General features: G+C 45.2%; 4 protein-coding genes across 4 annotated transcripts; 1 reads left to right on the top strand and 3 right to left on the bottom strand. All coding sequences in view use genetic code 12, as the record gives it.

Annotated features, from left to right (window-relative positions):
* Nucleotides 1-596: 596 nt before the first annotated feature.
* LODBEIA_P41940 (uncharacterized protein) lies at nucleotides 597-1,793 on the bottom strand (the record flags this gene model as incomplete). The annotated part of the gene is made up of 1 exon (XM_066974388.1): nucleotides 597-1,793. One exon carries the CDS (start codon nucleotides 1,791-1,793, stop codon nucleotides 597-599), a length of 1,197 nt encoding a protein of 398 aa, XP_066831132.1.
* A 1,414-nt stretch (nucleotides 1,794-3,207) lies between these two features.
* LODBEIA_P41930 (uncharacterized protein) lies at nucleotides 3,208-12,093 on the top strand (the record flags this gene model as incomplete). Its single annotated transcript, XM_066974387.1, has 1 exon — nucleotides 3,208-12,093. One exon carries the CDS (start codon nucleotides 3,208-3,210, stop codon nucleotides 12,091-12,093), a length of 8,886 nt encoding a protein of 2,961 aa, XP_066831131.1.
* Nucleotides 12,094-12,867: 774 nt separating this feature from the next.
* Nucleotides 12,868-14,304, bottom strand: LODBEIA_P41920 (uncharacterized protein; the record flags this gene model as incomplete). Its single annotated transcript, XM_066974386.1, has 1 exon — nucleotides 12,868-14,304. One exon carries the CDS (start codon nucleotides 14,302-14,304, stop codon nucleotides 12,868-12,870), a length of 1,437 nt encoding a protein of 478 aa, XP_066831130.1.
* Nucleotides 14,305-15,496: 1,192 nt separating this feature from the next.
* Nucleotides 15,497-17,863, bottom strand: LODBEIA_P41910 (uncharacterized protein; the record flags this gene model as incomplete). Its single annotated transcript, XM_066974385.1, has 1 exon — nucleotides 15,497-17,863. One exon carries the CDS (start codon nucleotides 17,861-17,863, stop codon nucleotides 15,497-15,499), a length of 2,367 nt encoding a protein of 788 aa, XP_066831129.1.
* Between the last annotated feature and the right edge of the window lie 477 nt (nucleotides 17,864-18,340).

Genomic DNA, 18,340 nt, shown 5'->3' with positions numbered 1-18,340 from the left:
GAAGTCGCCAATTCGTGTGCCTCGTGAACTTCGCGATATTGACAAAATGCCTAATCGGGTTTGTGCGATATTCTCAATTGCTGCAAAATAAATCAGATCGCGTTCCTTTTTTCCTTTTAATCTTTGGCCTTGAATAATCCTCCTCCTTTGCTTTTATTCTTTTTGTTTAATACAGCTTGGAACGTGGACTGTGGAATGGAGTTAGGAGGGAAGACATGTATACTGTAGTACGAGTTTTTTTTTTTTGCAGTTTTGGAAGAATTGGAGATTATTTTCCTCTTAAGGACCATCCTTTCCCTACAGGTTCCAACCGCGTTAATTCGAACGTCCCCCATTTGGCGCATCTTACCGTGTTATATATATATATATATCTACATATATTTGTCAAATTTTATAACCCGTCACGCTGCGTGTCACGGGCCCACAGTGCATGGGTGCCTTCAAAAAGTTGTTTCTCCTTCTATGCAGATAGAGCTGGCCAGGTTATCGCGATTTGCAAACTACACGCTGTGGTTTTTCTACTTTTTTTTTTAAAACATCCTTTTCTCCTTTTATTTGTTTTGCTTGTTTTGCTTGTTGCTCGAAACTTGGGTAAATCATGGTTTATATAAATTACTTGGAACAAAGGGCAACTTTGCAATTACCGCATCCCTCAACTTGCCCCTGATTTCAATCTTTACATTGGAGCCAATCTTGTGCTTTTTGTCAATGTAGGCCTGGGCAACATTGCCTCCAATGGAAGGCGAAGGCGAACCCGAGGTAACGTACCCAATTTTAGTTACACCATCCTCAGCGAAAATGGTGTTGCCTTCTCTAGGAGAGGGCCCCTTTGAAGTGATACCGATCCTTCTACGCGTAGTGGATTTATCCTTGATTTGGCTGAGAATCTTTGCCGCGCCATTGAAACTAGACTCGTTCAATTCACGACGGGTTTTAGGGATAAGCCACGTCAACGATGCTTCAATGGGAGTAATGTCTTCAGCCAACTCGTGGCCGTATAAGCACATGCCTGCCTCTAGCCTCAATGAGTCTCTCGCAGCCAATCCAATCGGCTTGACGATATCGGGGTATTCTTGAATCAAAGTGTTGAAAAAATTCAACGCTTGCGCCTGCTCTTCGGCATTTGTCGATGGGATAGACAACTCAAAGCCATCCTCTCCCGTGTAACCGGATCTAGCGAGATGCACCGTGGCTTTGATGGGCGACAAGTTCAAGAATTTGGTTTGTCCGAAATAAATCTTGCTCAAGTCTTCATTGGTGAATTTTTGCAACAATTCCTGTGCTTTTGGCCCCTGGATGGCCAACAATGTGCCTTCAAAAGTCTCGTGTTTGACGCTGTTGAAACGCTCAGCTTCTTTCCTGAGAAAGTCCAAATCTTTGGCCCTGCACCCGGCATTTGTAACCATGTAGAATTTGTCGTCCCCATGCTTGGTGATGATACAATCGTCGATCACCCCGCCTTCATTATTCAACAATACCGACAAACTGGATCCATTCTCGGGCAAGATGCTGAGATCAATCGGGGTCACTTTTTGCAAGAAGTTTGCGGCATCTGGGCCGGAAACGTTGTGCTGCAACATGTGGCTGACATCAAAAAGCCCAACTTTCGACCTGACCCAATTGTGAGAGTCCACGTGTGATTGGCCCTTGTACAACACGGGCATCTCGAATCCAGCATAATCCACCATCTTGCCTCCCAACTCGACGTGAGCGTCATAAAGCGGTGTCCTCAAGAGCCCCGCCGTGGAGGCCAATCTCTTTTGAACAATGAATGCGGCTTGGCCCTTGATCATGTCTGAGCTTAACTTCGTGATGCGATGCGATCCTGTGCTACGCTATGCTGCGCTTGACGGTATTAGAAAAAATGGTTATACTCTTTATACTACTGAAAATCCGGGGCAATAGAAACCAAAAAAAAAAAGTAGTTGATGAACTGATAAATGGGAGAGAGTGTGGCATACTTTATACTTTGACTTCTTCGGCCGAAGAAGTCAATCTTTTGGGGGAGGACCAACCGCTGTCAAAAAAAGAGAAGTAGATTACAACGCATTTTCTGACTTCTTTTGATGACTGCTATCTCTCTCCCATTCGCACTTCTTGTTCTTTTTGCAGCCATTGCAACCCACCCCACCCCCATCTACAGCTGAAGCAGGTAGAAAAATTCACCAGTTCCAGGATGAACAGGGCGCATGAAACAGAGCAGGACAACTATAAGCGCAAACAGGGCGTAAATCACCATAGCCAAGACCAAATGTGAAAACCATTGCCAAAGCTCCTGCCTATTTCTCCGGTGCAAAGCAGATCCGCCAACGTCGTGAAAGACGAACCGTTTCTTCTTGAAAGTGGACCCCATTTGAATGCAACCATCTGGTTCACTTTTCATTTTTTCGCCTTTCTGAAATAAAAGTGTGGTGGTTTTGACAAGACAGTAGATCCAAATCAAGGGGACTATCGAACCGAAAATCCAAATAAACACTTGGCTGCTCTTCGTGGCTTGCCAGAACGAGCAGGGCTCACACAGGCAATCTTCCTCATTGAGGGTCGCAGCATCGTCACAGTCCAAGAATCCAACACCATACGACTCTCTGCGCGGAAATTCCGTTTCGTGAAGGACAACCGTGTCGTCGTCGTCGTCTTTTTTATCTGGTAGCATCTTGATTGTGTTGGCAACAGACAAGTTTTTTGGTTGGTGTATCCATGGATATGTTTTCAAGAAATCCTATTCATTAGCACCTGGATGATTCAAGACTTATATAACAATCTCCCCAGAACCACTTACTTCAACCAAAATCGTGCCAGGAAATCTGGTGTAGCTGCGGAGAAAGTTTGAGGGGGTTTTGCCTAATTGAGAGGTGACAATCAAGACCATTTCCCACGCTATCCAGACACGAGAAGCATCAAGCATTCAAATGCACTATATCTATCTGGACCCTTACACTTTACAATCTTAAAAACACCCCCATTTGCTTTCTTTTTCACTCTTTTTCTGGCTCAAGGTCAACATTTCTGTATCGTGAAAGCAGGCCTGCAAATGGGAGATGAGCGATTCTCACGAACTTTTTATTTTTTCGGCTGCGCTACCATAGGGAAGTTTCTCGCTCGCGCGTCTCTCTGAACTCCCCTTTTCAATCAGCCTTCAGGGAGCAGCCAACCCACCAACCAAACAAGCAACCACCTCCTTTCCCACGACAGCTATGAGCAGAGCTCATGACTCCCTTAGATATTGCCAAGTTGGCCTCGTCACTACAGTCAACGAAAGTAAAAGAGCGAAATGACGCGTTGGCGCAACTTGAATCTGTTGCTGGCTCCAAGTACAGGTTTTCCCTGAAAGGGTTGCGAAGTTTGGCAGCAGCCATTTTCAAGCTGATTGAACTCGAATCGCGAGCTTTCAAAAGCAGCCAGCTGAATTCCAAGTTGTCATCTTCGGTCGACTCTCGGCTCAACTTGGCCAGCTATTCCTTGCGTTTGGTTGTGGAGAGGAGCATCGAGGACCGTATAAATATCAAGTACAAGGTTTTCATGGAGATTTGCGCCTTTATCAAGCTCTTTTTCCATGTCAACGGAGAGATTCTTGCCCCGTGTGCTGTTGACTTTGCCAAGATCTTGTCCAAAGTTCTTGCTGTCCGGTACTTTACTGAGCATCTCAATAGCAAAGAGTGGACGACTTTATACGTGTTTGTCATCTCCGTTATTGAGCACGGCCTAGATGATGTGCACTTGGACGCGCACCTTAAAAGGTCCCACGAACGAATAGGCACCGAGTTTTGGAAAGCAATGGAAAACCTCTTGATGTGCGATAGCTCGACCTGTTGCATCCAAATGTATCAGAATCGACACTATCTCAAAATCGTGCCGCTAATGAAGAAAACAGCAGCGGTTTTCCGCAAAGAAAGCCCCATCTACGTGAGTCTATTCAAGATAATCAACAAACTAGTGCCAGTGATGGCAACGGAAAACTTTAAATTCGTGCACAACTTGATAAAGCTAGGTTTCAAACTCGCTGTCACTTCGCAGCTGACTAAATGGGAAAGCTTGCAAGATGTAATCTTGACATTTTTCAACTTATCCACGACGCATCGCTTCATTACTTTAAACAACCTCCCGAAGCAAGTGGGAGGTGAAGATGTGTTTTTGCATATGGTGCTTCCTGATGAGTCCCTGGACTCTTCCCCTCTTTCGCCAGCAGGTAAGGAAGACGAGGATCAAGAAGATATGATTTCCCGTCTTGAGCAGTTGGTGTTGTCCATGACTGAATCAGGTGGTGCAAGTTTATCGCCCGAGTCCGTGGGCGTAAACCCACCCAATAACGACGACGTTGATTGGTTCAAAACAACAAACATCCACCTCCTTCCAAGGGTTGATCCCAAGCCGTGGTTACATGCTCTAGCGGTAACCAAGCTCCTTCAATCTTACTTTAAGCTCAAAAAGAGCGCGTCTCACTCGCTGCTGCTGCTGCTGCGATCGCTAAAGTACCTACGGCGGCCCCATTTAGACGTAATTCAAACGTGCCTCTTCAAATCATCGAGCGTTTTAGAGTTTTGCAATGAATTGTTGAATACACGGGCCATGGTTGAGATTCAGATTATGGGTTTGAAAGTATTGACCTTCTATGTTGAACTTTTCCACTTTCCAAAAGAAGAAGACTGGAGACTAGATACAAACGATATCCCGCAAGCTGATGTGGCAGATGATTATTTTACCAATAGTAAAAACAATAATAACAACAGTAACAACATCAACAATAGCAAGGATCTAAGTTTTGACTTTACGCTCAATGACCATCTGGGCACTGACTTCACGGTCCAGTCGTTGCTATGTAGCATCGTCAGCACTTTTGATCTGGACGCGGCAAGATTTTGGAGCCTATTGCTGGCAAGATCTGTGATTATGCAGTCTTTGCCCCTGGCTGCGAAAGATTTCATCAGGCTGTCCTTTTTGCGACTGCTGTTCATGTTGGCCCTAAGTTTGCTCAACAAAGAAAACACCTACGTCATTGCGTCAAACTTGATTTTCAACATAGTCGAGAGCAACGCGATGAACCTCAACACTGTGTTGGACGAGTCTTCGCTCACTCAGTTGGATGCGATTATAGATTTACCCGAAATCAACGGCCCCCATAGCATCCACGACGAGAGTTTCAAGTTTTGGTACGCCTTGCATAAAATGACGTCTCAACTAAACTTATTGAAGCGTGCACTCTTGCCTCGCAAGGTAGAAGATTGGCTCACGTCCAAATGGAACAGCACTTTTTGTTCGACAAGCAAGCAACTTTCCCAGTGCATGACGATTCCCCTGTTTTTACTCTGGTTGGAGGGAAGCGACATTGAGCTCGTTGAGACAAGTGATGCATGGACAGATTTCTGTGCGGGTGATTTTTCAAACAACATTTCGATCCTTCAAAAAAGAGAACAGGACAATCTAGAAAGATTCTTGACATTGGAGGCCCCCGTTGAAAAGAGGTGCCCCAGAGTATTTAAATTTGGCGGGAGCTTAGGTTCCCGACACGAGAGATGTTGGATCAAGGTTATTGACACATTTAAAGAATTCAACTGTGAACGATCCAGCGAGGAGAATCGTCTAAGATGGCTCTTTATCATCATGAGCGTCCATGACATGTTGACAACAAAGGCCCACGCCCACGATCACAACCACAACCGACAGGATTTTTCATCGGTGGTTGAAGCATTAAACGCGCAAATCACTAGCGGTTACGATGTTGAACCCGAGACTGACGTTTTCGCGACAAACACTCACGATATCATCCAGGTATGGCTCCGCGATTCGCCTCGAAATAAATCTCAACGCAACACGTCCTCAGTGAAGGTTTTGTATGAGCGCATGAACCAGATGTTGGATGCTGAATATGTCTCCGGTGTGGATTTCAAGCGGAAACGAAGATTGCAGCAGCACGAGAATGAGGAGGACCAGTATCAGGATCAGGATCAGGAGCACTACATTGACCCTGAATTCTCCAATGTGCGAGTCTCCAACTCAACTCCGTCCGAGGTTTCTATAAACTGTGACCTTTCGTATTTGGGTGTAAAATACAACGAACCAGCTATTGTTCAAACTTTTAGATTCAAACTTTTAGCATCCCGGATTGAAGACAATGTTGGGTGGACTGGAGTCTTGTCAAACATTGTGCGTTTTATGGAAAAGTTGAGAGATGAACACCTTTTGCCAGCACTATTGTTCACTGTGGAAGAAATTTTACCCGATGCAGTTGAATCTCCAGAGCTGGCCGACTTGGTGAATGCATTGGTGAAACTCATCGGTAGCCGCTTGTTGTCCGAGCAAAAATTTGAAAAGAATGAATTGGTGTTGGTTGCTGTTAGCAAGCTTCTAACAACTGTGTATCCCGTGCTATCGAGTTTTGACAATGCTGAACTAACCCAGAATTGCAATGACGTACTCTCCTGGATCCATAGATTGGGAAGTGAAGGTTTCATCACCATGATTGATTCAAGTTTGGCTTACGTGAACTTGCTATTACGTCTCGCGCTAGTAAAGGATGCAGACCACTTCTGTGTGCAAACCGGTGTCGAGGAAATTGGCCGTCAATTCAGTGCAGCAACAAACAGCATGAAGGTTGGATTGGTTAATGGATTCTCGAGCCTAATACACGGTCTACTGGTGCTGCTGTCGCTGCTGCTGGCACTGCTGCTCTCTCAGCAAGAGAAAATTTACGCGACTGTATTCAACGCATTTGGTGACCCACAGTCGTCGGTGGAATTGGGAGGCTCTTACATGATGTTTTTCTCGAAACTAGCGCAATCGCTGCTGGAGATTTTCCGGTTAGCCTTTTTCAACTTGCTCGAATGTTTCAAATTCCCGTTTCTCGTCCCCTATTTGAGAATGGCATTGCAACAGATGATCAAAGGCTCGCAATTTAGGGATGCACAAGATGTCTTTTGCAAGTACAAGATGGAATTGTTCAGGAGCTGGTGGCTATACGGCTCCTTTCCAGCTTTCCCTTTCCAGGTTTTCGGTTATGAAACTTTGGAGGACTTTATGACTCAAAATTACCGGGATCTCACTGCATGCGTGCTTGCCACAAAGTGCCCTCAAAATGAGGAGTCGCGACTCGGTGGAGACGAAACCTTTTTAAGCAAACTAGCCGGTTTGATGAAAGTGGAAGTGAATGTTCTCGTGGCTGATAGCATCCCGCTTGCTATCGCCCAATCATACACTAGAGATGGAGCTAAAAATCAAGTGTTTGAAATATTGGCTGCTCAAGTCAGCAACTTGAGAAAAGAAGTTCAAACTCAATTACCCTTGATCGTGTTGGAGATCATCAAATTGATGGGCTTCCTGCGTGAAGCTCACATTGATGTGCAGTTCCCCAAGAACAAATTGGTTCAAAGCTTGATTGATCCAGATTCCAGAGACATTACTAGCTCATCCAACTTGGTCGTATCTTTAAAATCGGGAAAAGATCTAATTGAACAACTAACGACTAAATATTGCCCAGCGCCAACTCCCTTTTGGTCTGCAAAAATGGTGTATTTTTTGCTTCGCCGAGTGTCAATGATGCTCGGTTCTGAATGTATTAGCTCAGAGCAGCGCCTTCTTGTTCTTCGGAGAATTAAGTGGATAATATTGGTGGCGGGAGACGAGGCATTACTACTCCCACAGACGGTGAAAATGCTTGCCTTGAGCATTTCACCCCTTTTGACTGATGATGTAATGACCAGCGATGTACTACGCATTTTTGCCCTGTTTGGTAGAGTTTATTCGACTTGTTGGGCCTCGCCGGAGACCTTGAACACGGTGATTGAAGTGACTAATGGCTTGATGTCTATTTTCAAACCCGGGTTTTGTCCTCTCCGGTCCACAATAGTGGGCCAGATAGAGGAGTATTTGCATAATTGCCAATCCTCAGGTATAAAAGCAAACCCAGCGATTCGGATCATTGAAGGCGCGATCAAGGTGCTCAACCAGCAGCAGCAGTTGACACTGAAAGTTTCCATTGAAAGCGTTATGGCGTGTCTTGGCCGCAATCCATCAAAGTCACTCTTGCTACTTGTGTCCAATATATTCGACCATGTCGACTCAAAGCAAGATCCCTCCAGCAATTACGGTCCCTCTCCAGAACTCGAACTCGAATTCGAACTCGATCTTAGTCTCGACCAAGCCGTCACAGAGTACTTGGTATCACTTCCAAACTCGCGTTTGAATATCTTGTCTGAATCTTTCAGGCTTTGGATTTCGACATATTTGGCAAACTTTTATTTCAGCTGCCAAAACGCCGAACAGTTGGATGTGGTAAAGAACCGGGAGTTTGAAGGCCTATGCAACTACGATGACCCCCCAGAAGTTTCTCACTATAGCGATGCAATCTTGAAATTGATGGAATATGCAGAGAGCGACAGTTGCAATTGCGAAAACGCAGCCACAGCTGAATCGATCATTGCAGTTCTCCTAGATTGTTATTATGCGAGGCCGCAAGACATACTGCCATTTGTCAACGGGCAATTGTTGGATGACCACTTTGCGTTTTTCATCTTGCCCATGAATCTCCGCGTTTGTGCGCTACTTATCGACGAGCCCAAAATCAAGTACCCACACATTACTCTCTCTGAGTTTGCAAAGGACTTTGAAGAGCTGCTCTTCACTACGTACCGGGACAACAAATGGTGTGTCCTGTTTTACTTGGCAATCTTGAGTGAAATTTCTGCCTACACTGAAATTGGTATGATAATGGGCGCATTCGTGATTAAAGTCCCCAAATTTGCCGAGGAAACCCTTGATTCGCTTATATGCTGGTATCTAAAGCTTGCCGACAAAAAAGGAGAGGCCGACATCATCAAAATCTTGAATGCATTTCCTCGTGTGAAAAATGCCCCAATTTCAGCAACTAGGATTTTCCTCAAGGTAATACTCAGCATCCGGCTGCTCGGGAAAAAAAGCACAGAGAAAGGATGCCATCTACGAGTGTTTAATCAATTAAATGTAGGTCAATATTATCAATTGGCCTCAAAATGCAAGGTTTTCAAGTCTGCCATCATGTTGTTTGAAGACGTCTTTTTCAATGCAGAGGATGCCCAGTATGCTTTGGAAAGCCGCTATGACGACTTGCAACGAATATATGAAAATTTAGACTCGCAAGACTTGGTTTACGGCTTGCCTGTTCGGACAACTTTGGATCATGCACTCAGCACGATCAACAGAGTGGGCATGCCGCAGACTAAATCACGCTTCAATAGTGGTTGCGTGGATGTGAGCTTGAAATTGAACGAAGCTCCCGACCAGTCTTGCATTCAATCAATGGCCGCGTCTGGAATGTTGGGCATTTCTCAACTCATGAGCAAAAGCCTAGATAGTTCAATGGGCACAGACGAAAGCTATGAATGGAGTTGGAAGTTGTCGAAATGGGACATGCCAGCTCCAGCACATCCAACGGGAACCAACGAGACTGTTTATGCGGTGTTGAAACGCATCCGTGACAACCCTTTTAAAAGCAACGAAATATGCAAAGATTCGTTGTTGAGTATCATGAGCAGGCAAAGGGGTGAGGAAAAGATTGTGAGCCCAAAGGACTTGAAGCTAGTGACAAGAGACTGGATCAAGTCTCTAGCGGTTGTTCACTATTTTTCAAATGCTAAAGTTGGCTATGACGCTGTGCAAACAGCAATGAAGGGCGAAATGGGATTTGAAATGGTGGAAGATGCGGTTCTTGCACGGCAAACTTATTTCCAATTGATGGCAGAAATCGATCCAGCGCAGAGCAGTCTGAGAAAAAAAACTGGTGTCTGGTGGAAAGAGTCGCTCATCGAAGTAGTCAAGTACAACAACTTGGCTCGAGTGGCCAACGAGGAGCAGAAAATGATCTCATCGGCGTTGCTTATTGATGGCTTGATCAAAAAATTGCAGAAATTTGACACCTCTGCTCACCGCAACATGATGAATCTTGCGATTTTCCAGCAAGCGCAAACATTGTGGTCTCAGGGAAACGCCAATGTTGCCGTGTTAATGTTGAAAGAATTGTACAATTCGGGTGGAGTTGATGCTCCAGACCCAATCTTGAAGGTGGACAAGTTGCTCATTTTGGCGATGAGGACGCAATGGATGTCCGAGTCTCGACAAGAGTTGGCTTCCTCATTGATGGCAAAAAGCGTTTTACCAACGGCCGAAAATGCCAAGAAGCTAACCGATCCTAGGCAGCAAGTCAGGATATTCCACATTTTTGCCAAGTTTTGCGAGTCTCAGTCCAAATCAAAGCAGTTTTTGGAGAGCATCAACGTGAAGAAGAAACGGGTCCATGAGCTTTGGAAAGATTTCAACGACACGAAGCGCCATCCGCCGGCTACAGTAGAAGAGATAAGAAGTTTTAATCGATACCTCAGCAAGATGAAAGCAGTCTTTGAAAAGGAAAAACAGGAACTATATCAAGCAGAGAATGATGTTAGGCAATACTCGATGAAGGCAGTCGAGTTTTACTTGGAAAGCTTATCGATGGGGAGCGATTCCGAAAAGGATTTGGACAAGTTCGTAGCACTCTGGTTGGAGTTGTTCAATGTGAAGGACTTGCACAATTTTATCTCCGCCAAGCTTCTTGCTTTACCGACGGCAATGTTGTTGAGCTGGTGCGCGCAGTTGGTTTCACGTCTTGTTGACGAGCAGCTGCCATTCCAAGCAATCTTGAAGAGCATCATTTCCAACATGTGCTTTGATCATCCTTATCATTCCTTGCACATGCTCATCTCGCTCAAGATGCAAGAAGAGCTAGCAACCAAGGACTCCAACGCCATGCTCCACTCGAGAGTCAGAGCAGCAAATTCCGTTTGGGACTGCTTGCTAGCAAGGCAGCAGGAGCCGCGTTACGTCAAGGATGTGTTGTTGCCTGTACACCGTTTTGCACAGGAATCGGTGACATTTTCGAAATGGAAACAGAAGAGTAGTGGAGGAGGCTCATTTCAATTGGCAAGACTGAAGTATGCTCATTATTGGCTCGAAAACTTGGACGTGGTGCCACCGCCAACGATGACAATTAAGGTTGAACAAAGTCTCGATTATAGTAAAGTGCCCTTTTTGAGCAGCATGGACAAGACTGTTCGAATTGCTGCATCTGGTCTTAGCCATCCCAAAATAGCCAAGTTCACTTTAACCAACGGTTTCCAGCATGTCATGATATTTAAAGGAGGAACCGATGACTTGCGCCAAGACTTTATCATGCAACAAGTTTTCCAAAAAGTGCAAAATCTCTTCCAAAGAGATGTAAGTGGTAGGAATACCACTAGTGGTAATATGAATCTTACAATAAGGACATATAATGTTGTGCCACTTGGACCTTCGTGTGGGTTGATTGAATTTGTGCCCAACTCGGGTGCATTCATCGAATGCATTCAGCCGTACCATGACAAGTATGACAAAATGCGCGTTGCTGATGCTAGAAAAGCCATGGATAACGCTAGGGCGAGTGGTCGAGGTGCTCGCTTGTTGGCGTACGAGAAAATCGAGGCAAATATCAAGCCCGTCTTACGGTTTTTTTTCCAGGATTCGTTTCGAACACCGGAGACGTGGTTTGATAGCAGGATCAAATATTCCCGTGGTCTTGCAACATCATCGATTGTGGGGCACATTCTTGGCTTAGGCGACAGGCACTGCAACAACATCTTGTTGGATAAGCGGAGCGGCGAGCCGATCCATATAGATTTCGGGGTTGCGTTTGACCAAGGCAAGAACCTTGCTATACCGGAAACCGTGCCCTTTAGATTGACTCGAGACTTAGTCGACGGTTTGGGCATAACGGGCGTCGAGGGTGTTTTCAAGAGATCCTGCGAGCATACAATGAGGGTTTTACGGGAGAACAAGGAGCACATCATGTCGTTCTTGGATGTTCTTCGATGGGATCCCTTTTATTCCTGGACTTTGTCCCCGCTCAGAAAGAAACGATTGCAAGATGAAGAAGGTGGTCTTGGTTTACAGCCGGAGAAGGACGGCTCGGAAGCTGAAAGGGCACTCCTGACAGTTTCCGAAAAGTTGGACGCCAGCGGGTTGAATGTGGAGGCTGCTGTTCGCGAACTAATACAAGAGGCCACCAGTACAGAAAACTTGGCGGTGATTTTCAAGGGCTGGTCCCCCTTCTTTTGAAAAAAAGAAAAAAGGAAAAAAAATGAACAAGTACTTTGTTTTCTTCGCATAGAATTAGATAGAAATATATTCAATCTGTAATGTATTTAATGACGCCTCACTGTAGATTAAATGAAACTCGCCCATGTGATAACACCTTCAAGGAAGTACAAAGTACGCGATTCATCCAAGAGCATAAAGTATCAATCATTCTCATTGTGTAGTTGGCAATGGGAGAATTGCACGGGCAACCAGTTCCAGGCAGTTCCTGAAAGCTGCAAAAAGATTAATATACATCATGCATTTCAAGCACGGCGCGGTTCAAAATTTTTCATACGTTTCGAACATCTCCCGCTCGAGAATCAATATTGTTCTATTCCACCAATGCGAAAGCTAGCCGGTATTCGAGTAGTAATAAAGATGAAGCCCACCTTGACTCTTGAGGATTTCATTCAAAGATAAAAAAAAAAGAAGGAAAAAAAAGTGTGGACGAATTGAGAGTCGAACTCAAGGCCTCCTGCTTGCAAGGCAGGCGCTCTACCAACTGAGCTATACGCCCATTCACATGAGTGAGGTGGTCCCCGTACCAATGTCAGGTAAGCTAACATTAGCTGCTGCTATTCAGATTTTACACTGTCATTGCTAACCAAAGTGAAAAGCAAATAGCATTTCACAACCATTAAACTCAATAAATAAATATACATATATAAATATATGACATGCCTTATAAATATTAACGACTTTTAAATATTAATGACTATTTTTTTTGCTTTTTGCAACCACCCGTCAAGCCTGCTAGCTCTCACTCTTTTTCCTAAGTTTGTTGACGATACTGGTGATGTTACCTCCAGCTCCAGCACCCGCTGCTTCTCCAGCCTCATTACTAACCAACTCAGCACCCAACTCGCCATACATAAACGCATCAAACAACCCCGTGAAATAATCAAGTGTTGTAGAACTAGCATTGGGGTAAAAGAAATTCTGTAGCCTTGCATCATGTTGACACCCACGAACCGGTTCTTCTCCAGCGAATCTCCGTTCAAGCCACGTCCAAGCAGCAGGCGCACCAACCAAAGTTTCGGTAATGTGCGTGCCCAACACGCCCTCGGTAAATTCAAGCGATTCAATTCCCCAATCGCACCAATTCTTATAAATGTTGCGCACGTCCTTGATGGGGATAACTTGATCCAAGGTTCCATGGTATACAAACACGGGCATTTCGGGCACATAGGTCTCGTTCATGCACACAAGACAGTTTTCGTGCAAGATTTCCGCTATCTGTGGATGTTGCAACAACTCCACGCCGCCGGGGAACATGGGCGACTTGCCTTTTAAAATTGGTGCGGCTACATAGTTCAACACTGCGCCGAACAAGCACTGGTGTGCAGCATAATCCAATGCGTCAGCCTGTGCTGGATCAACATAGATATCCATCAAGTCTTTCAAGTGCGGATATTCATTAGCCAAGCCGTGGAGTGCTACGGGTATCAATCCTGAAAATAACCCATTGTCGACTGCTTCGGCCACGGCAGTGATGTTGGCCACGAGTCCACCGAGGGCAACTCCAATCAAATTTTCCTTTAGTTCAGGAGCATAGCGCAGCTGCAACGAAGCTGCCCATCCACTAGCCACCGAGCCACCACTATAGCCCCACATGGCGACTTTTGCATCGTTGCTGATACCAGTAAAGTTCCCCGAGTGTAACGTAGCCCGAATCGAGTCTAACGTGGCGTATCCAGATTGTCTCCCCACAGCGAACGTCGATTTGGGGCCTTCGTAATCCGGCGAGACGACGTAGTAGCCGCTTTGCAACGCCAAAACCACAAACGTCATGTCGATTTGTGTAGCAAGGGTGGACATGGGAGCTCCTTGAAGCATACCGTACGATGGTGAGCAGTCTATATCTGCACTATCTTGAAAAGTTTGGTAGCTCAATACCTTACCTGGGTCGGCGTTATAGGGCTCCATGATGGTCGTAACGATGTAATTCGGCTGGCCAAACGAGTCCAGCGATCTAACCATAATCTGCCATGCGTTCTTGATATTGATTGGCAAGTATATACTTCTAAGATCTCGAGGCGGACTTCGTATTTTCAAAATCGTTCCAATTTCTTCATCTTCGAACCTAGCAGGAGCTTGGTAAAACTCATCTTCGCTGGGCGGCACCAACGGCGGCGGTGCGGCTGCAAAAGCCGTACTGACAAAAAAAGCGAGCAAAAGAAAGGGATTCATTTCAGGCCTGCTTTCTCCCACTCAATCAAACTGCATGTTGGCTAAAAAAAAACCCGCTTGGAGGGGGGGAGGGATGCCTGGTGTGTAAGTGCTACTTTAGCCCACATTTTATAATATAGAACTATCGTAGATCAGCTGCAAAAAAACACACACTCACACAACATGGTTCCCTCGTCCCTGAACAGTTGAAACCCAGATTAAAGCGATGCATTTTTTTCCCTCTTTTTTTTCTTTTCTCTTATTTTTCTTTTGGACTCATAACTAGTTATGGGCAACCACCCTCGGAGCCATATATGGAATTGTTTTGAACAAATGTCAAGCTTTTGAGGGGGGGGGGGGTACCTTGTAATCTTGATAATTGTATTCTTTGTAGCACGCTACCACTATTTCCGAAACGAGATATCTTTAAGATGAAACTCCTCTCACGGCGACCACGCGACGATTCCGGATCGCGTTGGCGGGGAACGCCAGAAGAACAACGTAAAAAGAACTGGTTGCAGTACGAGCACCCGCGTGCGCACCGACCGACGGGCTTTGCGCAGGGGCTCACTTTCAGTGGCGGAGATAAACTATCAGCGACTCAACAAACCCAAAAAATAACATTCATCGTCAAAAAACGTGAACCTGGTTCAAGCAGGTTCAAACAGGGTTCTAAACGATTATAACAGCCTGGATAATGACATGTGGGTTTTCCCTTACTGATAAGGTTTTCCTTTTTCTCTCTCTTTTTTTCTTTTTTTTTGTTTCTTCTGAGTGGTGATGCCGGCGGTTGTTTGGGAAGTTAATATACCCACGAGAATGACCACAGATTTGGCGTTTTTCTGTAACAAGAAGACCGCGGTAGACTTCGTCAGTATGTTGGAAACCGTGGTTGCTCAATGAGGGGGGGGGGGGGGGGGGGGTGTAACCACCCACACACCCGAAGCGCTTGCTTCTTTTGAAAACAACCCAATAAGCAGTTCGTTTGTCAAAGGTTGATATCGACGTAGTGGTTCAGCGTTACATACCAATTGAGAAACCGGATAAAGACCTTCCTCGATTGTGAAGCTTTCCTTTTTTTTTTTTTCTTTCTTTCAAACATAATGGGTTTTGATACGTAGCTCAACCAGCGGGTGTCGACTGCTATCGCATCTCGACGTTGCTTGCTCGTGAATACATTGGAAAAATTTTGAGTATATATTTCAAGCAGCAATCATTCATGAAGGTTACAAGTGACAACAGTGCCATCGTTGTAAGTAACATACAACAAATAACTGCAACCACCATCGTTATCGTTCTCGTCATCACCAGCGAACCCGACACCGTCATCGGCATTCCCTCTTTTCCTTGCAGACAATCCAATAATAGTACGGTAGCCATTAGGTCCAACTGCCAAACTCATGGCGTTGGGGAAAACATGCTCTTGTCTCATGCCATAGACTCCCCGATAGGTGCATAACCGCATGATCGCCACCAAGCCTTGTTGCGACACCGCGATAAAGCAAGACAATTCTGGGATAGCCATGGCGATGGATAATCTGTTGGAATGCTTGCTTTCTTCACGAAAGGGGACGTTTAAATTGAACAAACGCAGAGTGGCACTACAGCAGTAAAGCGACGTGCTGCGGAACAAGGCAACTTTTTTGGCAGTGGTGACAACGAGAAATTCCATTGCATCTTCTGATCGTGAAGCTGTCAACTGTTTATGGATCCTGCGATATTCGTCATTAATATTCGTCATTTTCACAGGGTCAAGATGTGTATTGAAGTACATTGCTGTAGCATTGGTGGCATTGTCATTGGTGGTGGTAAAATCAATGGTGGCTGGCTTAAAGAATTGAAAAGATGCAGCGGCACCTAGACTTGCACTGGTGCTGTGCCAATCACCGTGGTTCTCTAAAGCCGCGCTTTCTTTCAAGATTCGTTCCGTTTCGTAATCTTCGTCAATTTGGTCATCGCCAAATACGCAGCTCAAGGAACCAACGGGTCGGAACCAGCTGGCTTTGAAGAGTTTGATTGTCCAGCAATCTTCATTCATCACGCATCGCGAAATAACTCTTGGGTCGTCGAATGTGACTCTACAGAATCGACGAGTTTGATTTGGGGAAAAATTGCGCTCCGAGGCCGTTGATGGAGTGGTGTTGTTGAAGAAGGTTGTTGCTGTTGTTGTTGTTGTTGTTGTTGTTAAGCCGGGGTTTTCGCGAGACTCCATTGTTTCAACAATGGGATCGGTATAATATACTTTTCTTGATTGGAAATGTTCAACTTCATCCTTGTTTAATGGACCTTGGTTGATGACAAATTTAAACACGAAAATCACCAACTCTCCCGAAATCGAAGCACAGGCAACTTGAACTTCATCTTGGGCAAACTTGATAATCGAAACGTCGGGGATGTTATGGAGCACTTGGTGCGATGTAATGTGGTAGAATCGGTTGTATGTCGGATCAAAATAGATCAACACGACGCTTTGCGAGTTGTCCGAAGCAACTATAACATTGTCTCTAAAGTCTAGCCCCCATAGCGAGGCGCTAAGTTTGATCTTGTGATCCGGGTTCATTCTCAACCGCGAGAAGTCGGGAACTTTACCATCGACGCGAGCATATTTCTCAATCTGGTGCATGATCTTTTCCGTATACCAAATGAGAAGTAGTCCATCATCAACGCACGCGAATAAAGTCAACCGGTGATTAAACTCTCCGCATTTAATGTAATTTATCGTATGCGGGAAATATGGCCAAGTAGAAATCAACCTATCGGTGCTGGACGTAAAGGGCGGCCTCGTATCAAAGCGCAAGCACGGCACAGGCAGCGGCAAATGGGTTAGTGGATCGAACATGTAAAAAAACAATTCCGAGTTGGAAGCAATGACTAGTAGCTCCATTGGTCCAGAATTCATAATGCATGTTAAATTGTTTTTATATTTCTTGGAATCTTCAAAGCCAGCAACCCGTCGGAACCCAAGTGATTCAAGTTTCAAGCCGTTATGGAACTTTTCAGCCGGTGAACGCTGCACCAATTTCACGGGATCATGCGATTGGGCATTGCCAAAGTCTTGATTGCGAAACTTGTCTGGTTGGAAAGGGAAAATAAACTGCTTATTGTCGGAGATTTTGAGATCAGCTGGTAAAGTAAAAGCAGCAGCACTTGATCGTGCATGCACATAATGAAACTTGTGGTCGATATCGTTAGATTCCGCGGATGCTGATGCTGATGCCGATGCTGACGCTTCGTGCGTTTTGGGAGGCACATTGTAAAAAGTACGGGCAATACGGACCTCTTCGTTTCGATCGAAACTCTCTCTTCGTGTATCATAGAAGTGGTCAGCGTCATCTTCATCTTCGTCGTCTTGGTCGCCGTCATCCCCAATTGCTATACCTCGATCCAAGAAATGATCGCTATCTGAAATGTACTCCATAATTTCCATCATTTCAGTTTGTAGATCGGTGATTCGCTCGTGTGTAGGAGGGATGTCGTTGCCGCCATTGTTGTCATCAACTTGCACTTCATTATCGTTTCTTATATTGCTCACTAAGAATGGGTTGCCAAGATATTCAATCGAATGAACTTGATCTTCCATCTCGCGGTCACTCTCAGCATCTTCCTCCTCCTCTTCCTCCTCCTCTTCTTCTTCATCTTCTTCTACGTATTCTGCTTCGTTGCTACTGCTATTGCTTGTGGTTGTAATTGCAGCTTGGTGACGATTCCTCTCCCTTGATTGCCGCCGAGGTTGACTGCGATTCTGGTTGTTTCCGCGCAAAGAAAGTCGTTCGACACCTCTAAGGGCTAGAAAAAGCTCAAATCCATCCATAGTTCAAACACCATTTAAATCAAAAGAAATTCCCTTGCGTCTCTTGCAATTGACGTTTCAATGAGTTGAGACTTTTGCAACCTAATTGTGGACCTCAATAGTAAAGGCTGTTTTCAACTTTGATAGAGGGTTTCTCCTGACACTTGGTGCGGGATCGATAAGACGGATATAGCGCGCAAAAGCCGCACCACCCGTGTCACGTGCGCACGTGATGCGTACAAGACATCACGAGATCCATCTCGATGC

Source organism: Lodderomyces beijingensis (genome assembly GCF_963989305.1).
Source record: "Lodderomyces beijingensis strain CBS 14171 genome assembly, chromosome: 5".
Lineage (NCBI taxonomy): Eukaryota > Fungi > Ascomycota > Pichiomycetes > Serinales > Debaryomycetaceae > Lodderomyces > Lodderomyces beijingensis.
The sequence above is the reverse complement of the archived record's forward strand: the minus strand, read 5'-3'. Positions and strand labels throughout refer to the sequence as shown.